The sequence below is a fragment of the Ursus arctos genome, unplaced genomic scaffold (assembly GCF_023065955.2).
Source record: "Ursus arctos isolate Adak ecotype North America unplaced genomic scaffold, UrsArc2.0 scaffold_26, whole genome shotgun sequence".
NCBI classification, from domain to species: domain Eukaryota; kingdom Metazoa; phylum Chordata; class Mammalia; order Carnivora; family Ursidae; genus Ursus; species Ursus arctos.
This window is the reverse complement of record NW_026622941.1, coordinates 28,002,308-28,017,255: the sequence shown is the minus strand read 5'-3', so window position 1 is coordinate 28,017,255 and position 14,948 is coordinate 28,002,308. Positions and strand designations below refer to the sequence as shown.

General features: G+C 42.8%; 1 protein-coding gene across 3 annotated transcripts in view; it reads left to right on the top strand.

Annotated features, from left to right (window-relative positions):
• The first annotated feature begins 413 nt into the window (after positions 1-413).
• Positions 414-14,948, top strand: part of SINHCAF (SIN3-HDAC complex associated factor) — a 30,017-nt gene continuing 15,482 nt past the window's right edge. The window contains exons 1-2 of one of the 3 annotated variants that reach the window (XM_026502157.4): positions 414-604; positions 14,082-14,229. In XM_026502157.4, coding sequence (XP_026357942.1) covers positions 14,102-14,229 — 128 coding nt within the window. In that variant the 5' untranslated portion in view covers positions 414-604; positions 14,082-14,101. Of the gene's footprint in view, positions 605-2,061; positions 2,184-2,746; positions 2,929-14,081; positions 14,230-14,948 lie in introns of those variants that run through there. The other 2 variants (XM_048216525.2, XM_026502158.4) reach the window with 2 other exon arrangements.

Genomic DNA, 14,948 nt, shown 5'->3' with positions numbered 1-14,948 from the left:
GACTCCTCCAGCCTGAAAGTAGGCACAGGTGTGACAATTTTGCAAAAACCGCTTCCAAAACTATTTTTCAACGAGAAATGGTGCGTCCCAAGAACTTCAGGGTGGAAAGCACGTCACGCAGCCGAACGTTCTCCCTCCGCTGCTAACCTTTCCGCCTTTCCCACCCCGCCACTCCCCCTACGCCGCAGCCTCCAGCCAGGGGGCGTTTGTTTACGTGACGTCAGCCGTAGTAAGCAGTCCCCGCCCCCGTTTCCCTCTGGCCGCCTCGTTTCCCGCGCCGCGGCGCTTCTCCCCTTAAAAGGACAATAGAGGCCTCGGGAGCGCGCGCGGCCGCCGGGCCTTCTCCCCTCCCAGCCCTCGACGCGCGCGCGCCCGTATGCAAATAAGTTCGATTCAGGAGAATTTTGTACCGGGAGACGCGCGTGCGCAAAGGGAAAGCGGAATCTACACCTTCCCGGCCAGCGGTAGCAACTGCAGAACTGCAGGAGACAATCTTTCTAGACAAGGCAGTTGAGGAGGAGGGAGCGATTGAAGGGGGGGTTGGCTTGGCGTGCAGTCCGCACCCCGGGAACGTTATTGCGCGTGGAACGGCTGCCTTTGGAAGGTGAGTGACTCTAACCATTACTCTGGTGCAAAACTGTCTCACGAGGCTTTGATTTCAGAGTGTTTTTTTTTTTTTCCTTTTTTTCACCTCCCCCACTTCCCCCAGTCCTTCCACACACATAACGCACACACACGCACGCACAGGAAGTTTTGTCTTGGAGATGGCATTGCTGGGAGCAATGTTCTCGTGATCTTCAAACCCCGGGTTCTTTTGTATACATATGTTTAGTGTGTCTTTTAATTGGGGAGGGTACAGGGGGCAAACCGAAAGTCTTGGGGTGGGGGAAGTGAGTGGTGGCAGCAAACGAGTGAGGAGTCGCCGGAGTTGAGGGATCCACGTTGAAGGTGACAATGACTTTTCTCAGCCGTAGTGTTCTCTGGCGGAAAGGAACTGGGTGGCTGGAAGGCCCGAGAGAAAAATGACTTGCTGGCAATTGCGGAGGGGCCCCGGGCTGGTGCATCCGCGTGGGCGCGCGCCCCGGGAGTGGTCGGGCGCCGTGGTTGAACCTCGTGGTTTAGTTTCATTGCAGCCCCCCGCGCGTGTTTGAGAAGGGTGGACAATAAACGCCATTCGCTCGGAAACTTAAGTTGCCGTCTACTTGCGAGCTGGCGGGCGTGAGGGGGTTTTAAATCGGCCTTTTGGGTCAGCGCCGGGGTGGCCGGAGTGCACGCGGCGTGGCGTTGTTTGCCGAACTCCGGAGGGATGCGGATGCGACAATGAGCAACACGCGGCCGCTCTGAAGCAGCCCGGCTCCCCAACGCCTCTTCCCCCCGGACCGCGCCCAGGCAGCGCGGGGGGCCGATGTGTCTGTGGAGCCTCAAGTTTTGTTCGCAATTTATTCACCTGTAGCGTAGATGTGGGCGCCACGGCGAGGGCTTTCTGGGGCAACCGTGTGCGGCTTAAGATGGCCAGTCAGAGCCAAGTTGACTTGGGGATGGAGGCAGCGGCGTTGTCTGCGCCGAAGGAGTGCGAGAACTCCGGAGGGCACTGCTTTTTGTGCTGAACATGACAGACCACGTGCTTGGGGCTGCGACCCTGGTTTTCGCCAGAGGTCTGTGTGACTGTCCAGCTCCGAGCCGGCAGTGAGGTGCGGGTGCTGTCGGGGCCGGGCGGCCGGCAGGACAATGTGATTTGCTGATGATGGCGTCTTGCCAGTTTAAAAAGCAGAGTGAAAGTCGCCAACTCTCCGCTGGTGCGGGGCGGGTAATCGGGCGTTTCTCATCAAGGACACTGAAAAACTTTGATTAAATGGGCTTGCTGCTGAGGGGAGGACGGGGGGACAGGCCCCGGGCTCTCGCGGCGCGGGGTCCGGACCCTTCCCCAGGGTGTTCGTCAAGTGTCTCGCCTCTGAGAAACAATCCGACATCCCTGATGCTGCACGTAGGCAGCGCCCGGCTGGACAGAAAACAAAGAGCTGCATGTGCCCGTGCGGGCCCCGCCGGCGCTCGGGGCGGCCGCCGGGCGGAGGGCCGTGCGGGCCCGGCCCCCCGAACTTCGGGCGAGTTTCGAGAGGGGCTTTTGTCCCTCAGCCCCTCGCGGGGAAACTTTGGCGGCGCTGCTGGTGTGAGGTGCCATGCTGGTGCGCGGGGAGGCGGCGTGCTCCGCGCTCCGGGCGGGCAGGGAGGCGGCGGTGGTCTCGGGGCCCCGGTGCTTCAGCACGGGCGCCGAGTGCCGCGACGGCCGAGGGGCCGGGAGAGCGTGGCCCCGAGTTCTTGGCCCGTTACCCGTGGCCCGGAGCCTGTGTCTGGGAGGTCTGTGGATTCGCCTTTGAAGTCGAACTGTTGCCATGTTTGAATTACGTCAGGGCAAAGCCATGAGGAGGAACAAGCCCCGGCAGCGCGGCGTGCGGGAGGCGCGGCCTGCGGGAGGCGCCGGGCGGGCGGGTGTGCGCGGGGGCCCGTTGTTCCGGCGCAGGTGAGGGAGGAGGCGGAGAGGGACGCGGGTCACCTCCTGCCGCCCTCGCCCCGGAGAGCAGCTTTCCGCAGGAACTTTCTTCCCGACCCAAGTTGTTCTATTTACCAACAAACCCACCGGGGAGCGTTTCTATTTGCTGCCTTGGTGCCTCTCTCTTGGCCGTCACCGTGTGCCCGAGGGGGAAGCGCGTTTGGGGGGGGGGGCCTGAGGGCCGCGGGAGGACTGGGGAGGCATCTAGCTGCTTTCTGGGAAGCCGGTGCGTGCGGCGAGCACCCCCAATCCCCCCGCAGTCGAGCCGTGGTCCGCATGTTCAGGGGACCCAGCCCCGACGACACCCGAAAAAACCACCGTGGGGAAGTTTCGGGGCTCCCCGTCGTCCTACAAAGGGAAGTGAGGACTGTGCCTGAATTGTGCGTGCCGCTGTTTTCTTTGTGTGTTTACGTGTGGGAGGGGGATCCGGGAGGGGCGAGGTTTGTTTTGGTTGCGGGTGGGGTTGGTTTCTTGGGGTGGCAGGGCGGTGCAGTTTGTTCTGGTAACTAGACCTAGTAGGTTTCTTTGTTTTTATTTTCTCCGTCTAACCTTGGATAACTACAGGCACTGGGAAGACTGGGAATTGCCGATTAGACCAGTACGGACCCTGCGTGAGGCAGTTTTATCCCAGCAGTACTCCCCCAGCCCCCACGCATCACGTTGTCCTAAGGAAGGTTAAAAAAAACTTTTTTCTTCTTTTTCTTTTAATAATTAAAAATATGAACGTGATCTTGTCATTAAAAGTACACTGAAAGCACCTGTTTTTGAACTGGAGTTTGCTAGACTTGAAAAGCCTTTTATTTTAATAATGTATGTCGCAAAACCGAACACGTTTACTTAGTTGCTCAATCTAAATTAAATTAAAGTCTGGGAGTTTGTTTCTGGTGGAGTTGGAGAAAAGCCTGATGGCATTTAAAGTATTTATATAACGATTTGGGGAAGGGGGGAAAATCTCTCTTAGCCCTAAAGATTTGCCTGGCTCAGTGTTTGGTGATTGTTCACTGCGTTATCTTAGGATGACCTTGAAGAAGCTAGCTGGTGGGGAGTTGGGCCTTTCTTGGAGATTTTATATGGGGGTTGGGGAGGAAGCTGCTCAGGGGGATGACAGGGTAAAAGGCTATAGCTAGCTATCCCTGCTAGCTGCTTCCTAGTTCCTGTGAACTGGGGTTGACCTTCTGGTTACCCCTCTTAGATTTTCTTTTCAAGCCAACCTTTTTTTTTTTTTTTTTGTTATGTGGCCCCAGGCATAGCTCAAAAATTATGCTGGTTTGACACATGGATGCTTCTTTGGTATTTGGGGTTTGCCTGCAGTCTAGACAACCGATAAGCAGCACCGTATCCGCTGCTTCTTTCCTGATTTCTCGTGCATTTGGATCATGTTTAAGGGTTAGAATCTAAAAGTGGTCATTACCAAAAATTAATATCCTTAGATGCCAAGCCCAACCCCCCCCCAAAAAAGCTGTACAAATTATACTTTTCATTGTTCTGTTATTAAATAGACATGTTTCTCCCAACTTTTGGTTGACCAAAGTCCGAATACTTAAAGGCAGCCAATACTAGTAACAGCACATTTCTGAAGTGGGTAGAAGAACATGTTAAGAAAATGAGAAAGTTTGTATTTAATAACTTTATTTTGTGCAGTTATTTCTCTGGGTTATTTTTTTTAAATGCATAAGATGCTTTGTAAGTACACTAAGAGTCTTTGATTTGTTTTTCTTAATTAGTATTTTATACCTGGGATACAGCTAGAATTTCAGTGTTCTGGAAGATTTCAAATACAATAGAGCTTAATAGTTTGTTTTAAATATCACATGATAATGTGGAACGGAGATTTTATTTATCAAAGTGAATGAATGAAGAGTGGGAAAGACCGACAGACAAGGTCTGCTGCCTTTTTGCGTTACTTTTTGAGGGAGTTTGGAGATGAAAAGTTCAATATGTAGTGTATTCTGGAACCTTGGTGGGCAGCAGGCCTCAAGACTGCTGTCGTGCAGTATTCTTAACTCTGTAGGTCTGGAACCTGGATGGTCAATTTATTTTCCCAGTTGTAATCAGGCCTTGGAAAAACCTGGCTCATGGGGCTCAGACTCCAGCAGATTTATGTCAGAAAAGCAATTTGAGAATGATTTTTCATGTAAAATAAGTTTTTCACTGGGACAAGCTTAAGTTTATTTGAAATCTAAACCAACTTTATAAGCTGTCATGAGAACAAATTAATTTACCATGCTAACACATAGTAGGTTGCTTTAAAAATAGGACATTTTTCCCCCCACGTAAAGGGAATATAATTGGCTGAGAAAGAAGGGGGAACCCATTTGTTGAGGCACTTAGGTTAGTTGTTCAGAAGTCTCGGCTTTAAATGCCTAAGTTTCAAAGCTCTGATCATGTTAAATAAGTCACTTTGTGGTCCAGTTTTTCTCCTCTGCAAAACAGTAATAATAATTTAACCTACTTCACAAGGCTGTAAATAATTAAGCTAGTAATGTGCTTGGTAAATACTGGCTGTTCTCACAACTTTGGGAAGTAGACATTTTACAGGAGACAAAACTGAGGCCTGAAGGCCAGTTACATTGCTGGAGGAAATACTCAATAATGTTGAGTGGAAAGAATGAGTGTCTTTGGCCCTCTCCCCCACCTTCAGAAACTGGTTTTGGGAAGACATTGTCTTCTACACCAGGTTGCCTGTCCAATTCTGATTGAACCATTTTACATCAAAAACTTGTGGAAATCGAGAAAATGCCATTTTCTTTCTTTCTGATTTCTCTTGTCCACAAGAGTCCTTTCATTTCCCACACTTAGTTTTGATTCTGGTAGGTTCTAAATTGAAAGCATCGTCTTTTGGCTCTTCAGTTTCTCTTTTAATTGAGTCTGTAACTAAGGTTTTCTGTATTATGGAAATGATCCGGAAATGCATCTAGTCTAAGAGAAGGCAGTTCATTTTCAAGGAAGATTTTCTTTTTTGCACCAGAAGTATAAGAGTTGCAGTTGAGCTAAAATAATTCATTTCTAGCTTTGTATTGAGTTGTTTACACCTATTATGAGTTTGATTTGTCTTAATGTAATTTTAATTTGGTTCATGTTAATGTATGCTGAGTTTAAATAGCTCTCATTTTGAGATTCATTTCGTTCCACGCTATTCTCCTAATCTTTCCTTCCTCCCCACATGCCTCCTTCAAAAAGCAAGAAATATTTTTCTACTGATTGTTACGAAAGCATTGAATTATTTACTATTAATCTTCTCTAATTAAAGTAATTCACTTAGTTTACATTTCCTGGATCTTTGAACCTCAAGATTTTTTTTTCTGCAAAAGTATAGACTAACTGTTAAAAATGACTCCATTCAAAATATCAGTTTTTTAATACACCTCTTTATTGTGGACACCATTTCCCATTCTGTGCCCTTAAGTATACAGTTCAGATCTGTTTGCCTATCCCAACTTCAGGTGTTAGCAAATTCTGCATGTATCTGTGTACCATGTACAGGCACCACCTGGCTGTAATATAAAACTTAGTTCCAGCCCTGCAACAGTTTACCATTGAGAGGAAGAGATAATACAGCAAACAAGTATGTAAAAATCCTGTGTTGGGTGTTATAATACAGATATAGACAGCTTTTGTTTAAAAAAAAATCATCATTTACTGAGTTAAGGGGATGGAGGTAAACCATTCCAGACAGAGATAACAACCTGAGTAGTGATGTGGCTAGTTATTAAAGTTGGTTTGACACTCCTGGAATATCAGGACTCCAAGTTGGGAGCAGCTGGTAGGCAGGACCAGATCCTGAAAAGCTTTGCATTTCTTGCCAGGGAATTTAGATATTATCCTGAAGCCCATATTGATTGATACCTTGGAAGAGATGATTAATGTTTGAGCTTTGGGAAGGGACCACCTGTTTGAAGGTTCTGAGGAAGTCAATTACGAGGCTCCAGCACCATGATGAGGAACAAATAGGCAGTGGGGACAGAAGGGACATGAACCAGAGAAGTGAAGGAAGAAGTAGAGTCTTCAAGGACTTTATAGTAGAAACATGTTGGAGGCCACGCAGAGGATGAGAAGGGAAAGCCCAGTTGACCTCCAGATTTTTTGTGTGACTGTATAGGTGATAACTAAGATAGGTAAACACCAGAAGATGTTGTCTGGAAGGGAAGATTATAGAATTAATTTAGAGTAAAGGTTAGGACTTGCCAGTCCTTGTGTTGATGCTTTATAGGTACCATCAGAAATGAGAGGGTCAGAGAGCTTAAGAAAATTTTCTGAGGGTTGGCTTAGACCAGGTGTATGCTAACATATCCCGTTTCTTAACATTTTTCGTAAGTTTGGAAATAGCTTCACAGAAAAGAATATGGTCCAATTTCATGACCTTAAAATCTCCCTGAAAAGACCAAGTTCCTCTTTTCCCGAAAACCTGAGCTTAAAAGAAAACCTTCAGAAATCAGGATTCTATCCTCAGTTTAATTTGTTGGACGTGTCCTGGGATAGATAGAGTTTATATTTCTATAATGTGCAAGTCTTATAAAAGCAAGGAAATAAGTGGTATACAGACACTGGTATTTTCATACTCTTGCTTCACAGCATCCCTGGAAAGTAGAAGTGAGATTTCACCCTAATATTGCAGAAGGGCAAATAAAATTAGAAGTGACTTCCTATTCAGTTGTAAAGACAAAAGCAGAAATAGACTCCAACCAACTTGACTCATTACAGTGCCTTTTTCACCGGACTCAATAATAGTTACATTTCTTAAATGATGATAATCACCCTTTAGAAGCAAATAAATACTATCTTCACACTGGAGATCCACTGGAATCACTCCTAATCTAGAATTGGGATACCCACTGTTTTTTCACACTATTAAAAATGGGAGGACCTAATATTTTTTTTTTTTACACTATCTAAAAACTCAGAGACCTTGATTTTTGATTTTTATTTTTAACTTATGCTATTTCAGTTGAAGACTTTATTTCTGAGTTTGACCTCTTTCCTCTAGGATGAGTTCTAGGTTCTTATGCTAAGTGTGGATTCCATAGGTAGCCATAATAAATACTTTACCATATAATTTCTCAGAGATTGGGTGCATGTGTGAAGAAGTCAATGGCAAACAAGTGGGGTCCACAACCCTTTCTCAGTTTTCCTCCAGGCAAGTTAAAATTTGTCCCTTAAAAGTGAATAAGTAAAGTAAATTCAGAACTTCCGATGTTAGGATGTGGATTGGTATCAAGGAGGTATGAGGGAATAATCATGTTCAATTACTCCATGGCTTTTCCTTAATCGCTGATGAAACAGGTCTCATTGTGGGGGAACATTGCAACCAAGTGGCCTAGCAGCATGAGAACACAAAACACACTTAGTACTATTTGACTCTGAGAAGTGTTGCTCCAGTTACATTGTCGGTGTTTACTGGATCCTGTACTTACAGGTGATTAAAGATAGCATACCACTGAGTAAAAATGGTGTCAAGGGTGACATTAACAGTTACAGCAACTAAAGGTTGCTTATAACTTTTGATCATGGGTGTTTTTCAGTGTTTATATCTCTTCCTTTCCAATCATCCTGTCATTTAAAGTTCAACTCTAAAGAAATGCCATCTCCTTCACTTCAAAGTTGTCTTTGGTTGCTTGGTTCCTTTTGTCTTTGTTCACCGCTGCTTCCTTCCCACTTTACAAATCTTTTGCTTGTCTCTTCTCTGCAGCTTCCTTCCCATTCTGCTCCATGTCTGTTCTGTACTCTGTCTCTGCTGCGGAGCATATTTCCTAATGTGTATCTCTCCATCTTGTGTCTTTGAGGAAGTTTGTTTAAACTCTCTGGGCTCTTTCAGATCCCTCTTTAGTTAAGTCAAGGTGTGCGATAACTCAGGTTTTGGGGCGTGGTGCTAGAAAGAGGAAAGTGAAAGTAAGCTTCCTTCATTCTTGCTCCCCTCAGAGGCAACCACTAGTTATGAGTTTTTAAAAACCTATTTTAAAAAGCCAGTTTATTTAAGGTTCCATTTTAAAAACACTATGGGATTGTACTGTGTAACTATTACTCAGCTTGCTTATTTTACAGAACAAGATATCTTGGATAGTTCCCACGCTGTACATGTCACAGATCTCTGCATTCTTTTTAGGGGCTGAAACTGTATTCTGTAGTATGAAGACATAATTTAACCAGTCTAAGAATCAATGGACATTTAGGATGCTTCCAGTATCTTGTGTATTTTTTTTTTAAGGTCTGCGTCAGTTGGTTTTTTTTAGAAAAAGTCGTGATTAGAAGCTGTAGGATTTTAGTCTATTGAAAATGAAAAACACTTTAGGAATACTGTTTTGGGGGAGGATGCACTTGTAATTGTGTTAATAGAATTTCATTTCCCAAAGTGGTGTGGACAGATCGTGACATTAACTATAAAGTTGATTTGTCACCCTTGGCATACATACTTCTCTTTCAGTTTTCTTCTCTCTAGTCCATCCAGTGGCATTTTGAGTTTTGAAAGGTATTTTTGAAAATAAAAAAACCCTTTACTTCCTGAGAGGAATCTAGAAAGTGGAATTGGGGAAGTTATCTTTAGGAGGAACTATTGGTGTCCTTCAAAGTATACCAAAAAAGGTGAGCCTATTAGATGTTGCATTTATCATAAGAAGATAAATCTCTGTTTTCCTAAATGTTAAATTAATACCCTTATAAGATATAAAAGACAAGAATACTGTGTAGAATTAAGTTCTTCACCTCACTGTCTCCAATTCCATATTAAAAAGGGTACTAAAAGCTTTAAAATTTGCATTTCACTAGTCTTCATACGACTTCCTGATTAGAGTCAAGTTTAAAATGAATTTAGTATTGTTAAAAGACCCTCTTTAAGGCTACAATTATTTATCAGAAAACTTTTTCTTAAATAGCATCCCTTCACTATTAGCTATTGCTGTGAAGATTCCTTTTCTTTCCCATTTATATTATATTGCACTCAGTATACTTACCTTCCTCATGTTGAATTAAGTGTAGAATAGATACCATCCCCGCCCTTTGGCTTCGTAATCTCATTAGATTAGATTAGAATTGGTCCTTTTGATGGGGCTTCTGGTGGCTCAGTCAGTTAGCAGAGCATTGGACTCTTGATCCCAGGGTTGAGTTTGAGCCCCACGTAGGGCCTAGAGATTACTTGATAAATAAATAAAGAGTAGAATTGGTCCTTTTGTATCTTTGATATGCAGCGTTGATGCCACCCTTTCCCTGTGTTAAAGCTAAGGTTGCATTCCCCATCCTTTAATTAATTTGATCATTAGATTTATATGAAGTGTGCAGCTTTAAAGTGGAAAAAAACTCAAGAAATTAAATGTTTAGAATTGTTGCATTTTTAAAAATTCACTTTTTGTTGTCTATGTATGATATTTTGCCCATATAATTACAGTTATTTCTCTTATGGTTTTTGCTGACTTAACTATTAACTTTAATCTTTTTAACTTTGGGAGATTGAGTTAAGTTGGACAGAACAGTAATAATCTGTGGGTATTTGGCTGACAGAAGCCAAAGAAATAATGTTAATGAAAGTGCCTTATAAAACATGAAATGCTATATAAACAACTTTTTTAAAAAAACCAACAACTTGTGAAAAAATTTAATCACATTTATTGAGTACCTACTAAGTGACAGGGATTATTCTAGATGCTGAGGTTATAAAGATATATAAAGACAGGAGCAGTCCTAACCCAGTCTGTTTTCATTTTTAAAAACAAGCTTTTTGAGATTAATTCACACACCATAAAATTCACTGTTTTAAAGTGTACAATTAGTATATTTACAGAGTTTTGCAACCATCGCCACTATTCTAATTTTAGAAGACAAATGGCAGTTTTTAATAAGCATTTTTAGTCTTTCCTGATTTTTGGCTTTTTCTCAAAGCTTAATTTTCTCCTGCTTTACCCACACACTTTCGAGCAGGATTGTGTGGTGTCCACTCTCTTCTGTAATTATTCATCAGTTAGGAAGCAGATGGTATTAGCTTCCGTCTGTGAAAACAGTGCCGAATGATGGGATTCCTGTGAGTAGATGCAAAAGTCACAAATAGTTTAATAGCTTACAGTGTCATTTGAACAAATAAATTGTTCTGGAGGAATCACTTAATATTGCACAAATGTGGGACTAGGAAAGAAGTATTCTGAAGAACCACCAGATTTGTTGAAATAACAGAAATTCCAGGTTTAAAATCTAGTTGTGTCACACCTACCTACCACGTTCTCAAATATAAAAAGTAAGTTGGTTTTTGAACCATTTGTGTCCTTTTCCTCCAGACAGTGGATAGGTTTTTTTAGGGTTGTTTTTGTTTTATTTTGTTTTTTTAAACATTAGCAGGTCTGTAGATTCCTTGGAAATACTTTCATTAGTTTCTGGGCTCCCCAAAGTGCAAAATGGTTAAACACCAACCACTGCTTAACTGGGTTGCTGTAAACAAAGCCCAGAATGAAACCCCTGTGTATTTGCTGCAGATTCCCAGGTGCCTCTCAAGTGCAGGAATAAGCTCAGAAAAGGTTTAATAGGTTTAAGTAATCCGTTAAAAGGTTCATACACTACTTGTGTGTTGTGCCAGGTGAGTGCCTTGCACCTTACTGCATTTAGCACTGCCTAGAAGAGCGTGGGCACCCCTCTCAGACATTGAAGCAGAATTTTATCAGGACGAACATAAGGTCTCAGAGCTACATAAAAGATTGTCAGTCAGAAGATATTAGGCTATTTTATTTTCCCTGATAGCAAAAAACAACAACAACAACAAAAAACAACAAAAAACTCAATCTGAAGAATGGGATGTCTTGTAGGGATTGTTGGGTAAGTTTTGTGGAGATCCCCACCAACAAAAAAAAATCATACTGAAGATGAACACTTGATTCACAATAGCTGCTTATAAAACAGAAGGCCTTGGTATTTAGCTGTAACCCTAGCATTCCTTAAAAGCTTGCCAGTGTAATAACTGGCACAAACTCTGTTTCTTGGTCAAATCCAGTCTTAGTGAAGATAGTTCCTATCTTGGAGATGACCCTAATGTATGGTTTTGATAGCATGTTTATTTGTGGAAAGCGAAGGGGATTGTGAGTGGAGAGATAGGAATCTATCTGTTGTAATAGGATTTGGTCTGTGTATTAATGGAATGAACTGGCCTTTCTTGCTGTACTTCCTTTGTCCTTGCTGAGAAGGGAGGCTGAAGTTTCCTAGAGCTATTGATGAAGCTGGCGACTGTAAGAGGAAGTGTGGACTTTTGACCTTCTTGATGGTAATGGAGAATGTTAGGGGAGTTTGGAGAGCCCACAGGTTAGTTGTGAGGACTAGAAAGAGTTATGTAACATTTTTGCCTCGAAACAGGAATACATAATCATTTTCTTCATGACATTTTCTTTTCTTTTTTCTTTCTTTTTTAAGATTTTGTTTATCTATTTGACAGAGCAAGAGAGCACAAGCAGGGGGAGCAGGAGAAGGAGAAGCAGGCCCCCCACTGAGCAGGGAGCCCAATGCGGGCTGGATGCACATGACCCGAGCCAAAGGCAGATGCTTAACCAACTGAGCCACCCAGATGCCCCCAGGACATTTTCTTTTCGTTCATCATTTGGATTGGTTGTTTGGGGAAAAAAAAATCTGTATCTCATTTCACAGGCCTTACTATATATACCTCTTCCTACCAAATAGATTATCTTCCTCATTTTTTTCTCTCAAAAAAATCAAATTCCTAAGTGCTCCACTTAACAGAAATAATCAACTAAGAATATTTTGTTTTCTTGTGTTAACAATTCTTAAATTGAAATAACTGTTTAGACTTGAAGTGCCTCAGTGGCCTTCTGCCCCGCCCCATCTCCCTTCTTTGCCTGCCACCCTTACCAACAAAAACATTAAAGAAGAACGCTTGATAAATAGCCCCGGTTTTAAAAAGGAAAGCTTCAGTGTTTAGCTAATTGTTAGCTAATAAAACATTTTCTTAAAAATAAATCATAAATCCTCTGTCCATATTTCAGAATCCCTCAATCTCAGACACATACCACAGCATGGGTATTTTGTTATTTCTGTGAATTGTTTTTGTAAATACTTGCTCTGGTATCCTAACCAGAATTGAGATGGATGATCAGATCAAAAGACATACCGAAGTTTTTGTTTTACTCCTGTATTTCAGTGTATTTCTAAAAGACCTTTAAAAGGAGATGGTGTTCTGTGGTTATGACTCCTAAAACTATGGGCACCAATCTAATTGGTATTAATAATTTTTTCTTATTGATGTTGTATGTGATGCTTTTGTGATGATTTGTTGTTGGACTCTTAACACTTGTCCATTGGGGTTCAGTTTCTTTTTTTTCTTTTCTTTTTTTTTTTTAAAAAAGATTTTATTTATTTGACAGAAAGAGAGAGCAAGCTCAAGCGGGCAGAGCAGAAGCAGAGGGAGAGGGAGAAGCAGGCTCCCTGCTGAGCAGGGAGCCTGATGTGGGGCTCGATCCCAGGACCCCGGGATCATGACCCGAGCCGAAGGCAGATGCTCAACCAACCGAGCCACCCAGGCGCCGCGGGGTTTAGTTTCTATATTCATTGCTTTTTAGTCCATCTCTTATGGGACACCATAAGAGAACACCAGATGTTCTGGTGAAACTGGCCCTTGGTTTGGATATTCTAAATTTCTTCTAAGGTGGGTATTTACTGCCTGCTACGTTTTTGCTACATGTAGCTCTAGAGCCGTTTCTTCTTCTTGCTTGATGTTGAGATTTTTTTTTGATCATGAGAATCACAATTTATCTCACCCTACATTTCTTGGATATCTGCCTTTTATTATTTATTACTGCTCTCAGCCACAGGGCTCCATAGAGAGCTCCAGAAACTTCTGTAACAGCTGAACCAGACCAATGGTCAGGAAATACGAGCTTGTTTTTAATTCATTTTAAAGATTTATGAAATTATTATTTTTAAATCCTGACCCTGGATTTTTGTGAATTTTACATCCTCCTTTCAGTAGTTTTAATTCAGAGTCAACTTGCTGCTGAGAACTTCCCATTTATCACAGAAGAAATCCCCTCTAACTTCCCATAGGGCAAAGTGTTGTGGGTTGATGCATATTGAGCTACTTGTGTTCCTAGTATCAAACAGTGGTCATTGTAAATGCTCAGAACTTCCCCAGCAGGGAATCGTATCCATGCAAAGGTGCAAAATAGAAGGGGGGTGCCTTACCTTAAATTTTAGGATGCGTCCTTCATTGTGATTCCATCATTTTATAGTGGGGAGAGTTTGTTACATTTTCTACTTAAAAAGTTGATTTTTAAAAAATGCTTCCCTCCCTTCATTTTTGGAATGAGTGTTGCCAGGAGGGCAGTAGGAGGTATGGTAGAGGCCTTGTTAAGTAACTGAGCTACTCTGTGTTTTATACACTTGCCATGCTAGTGCCAAAAATGGAGGTGGATCCAGGAGGTCTTCCCCAGAGCCCTCCTGTCTGGCTTGGTCATGTAATATCAAGTTGCTGCGGGTGGGGTGGAGCAGAGAACTCTCTTTTTAATGGTTCCTTGTTACAGCCCTCAACAAAGCTGTGTCAATTCCCTTGGCTTTACAGACTATTGCCCAGAAGAAAAGATGTTTGGTTTTCACAAGCCAAAGATGTACCGAAGTATAGAGGGCTGCTGTATTTGCAGAGCGAAGTCCTCCAGTTCTCGCTTCACTGACAGTAAACGCTATGAAAAGGACTTCCAGAGCTGTTTCGGGTAAGATCATCTGATGTTTTTACCATTCTTAGAGTGAAAAAGATCACAGCTTACGGAAGTATTTCCAAGCAAGGCAGGCAATGGGAGTAGCATGCTAATAAATTAAAATCACTTGCATTCTCATCTAGGCTATTTTAAGACTCTTGCTTTGAAAACGAATCAAACAATACTGACCACTTACCCTATTCCAGATTATAAGGAACTACCCAGTTGGAAGCCCCTTAGTTATACCAAACAAACTCTTTTGTTTTTAACTTCTAGATATATAGAGACTTTTACTCTTATTCTCTCCTAATAGTAGTTGTTCTCCGGTAGTTTTCTATTCTTTGCATTGTTTTTTCTAAATTATGGAAATGTATTTTAACTCAGCCTCCTGAGGATAATAACAAGACTTAATGTCCTGCCCTGAAATCTGTCATTTTATAATTTTGTTCATTTATGTTTTTTTTTTAAGATTTCTTTTATACATTTGGGGGGAAGGGGCAGAGGGAGAGAGAAAATCTCTGAAGCGGACTCCCCGCTGAGCGCAGGCAGTAGGTGGGGCTCCATCCCACAACCCTGAGATCAGGATCTGAGCTGAAATCCAGAGTTGGACGCTTAACTGATCAGCCATCCATGCGCCCCTCCTTTATCTTTTGACAGTAAACCTCTGGTTAATAAAATGGAATTTGCTTTCTGACAAATACTTGGATAAAATACTTAATGTTGAACCATTTCCC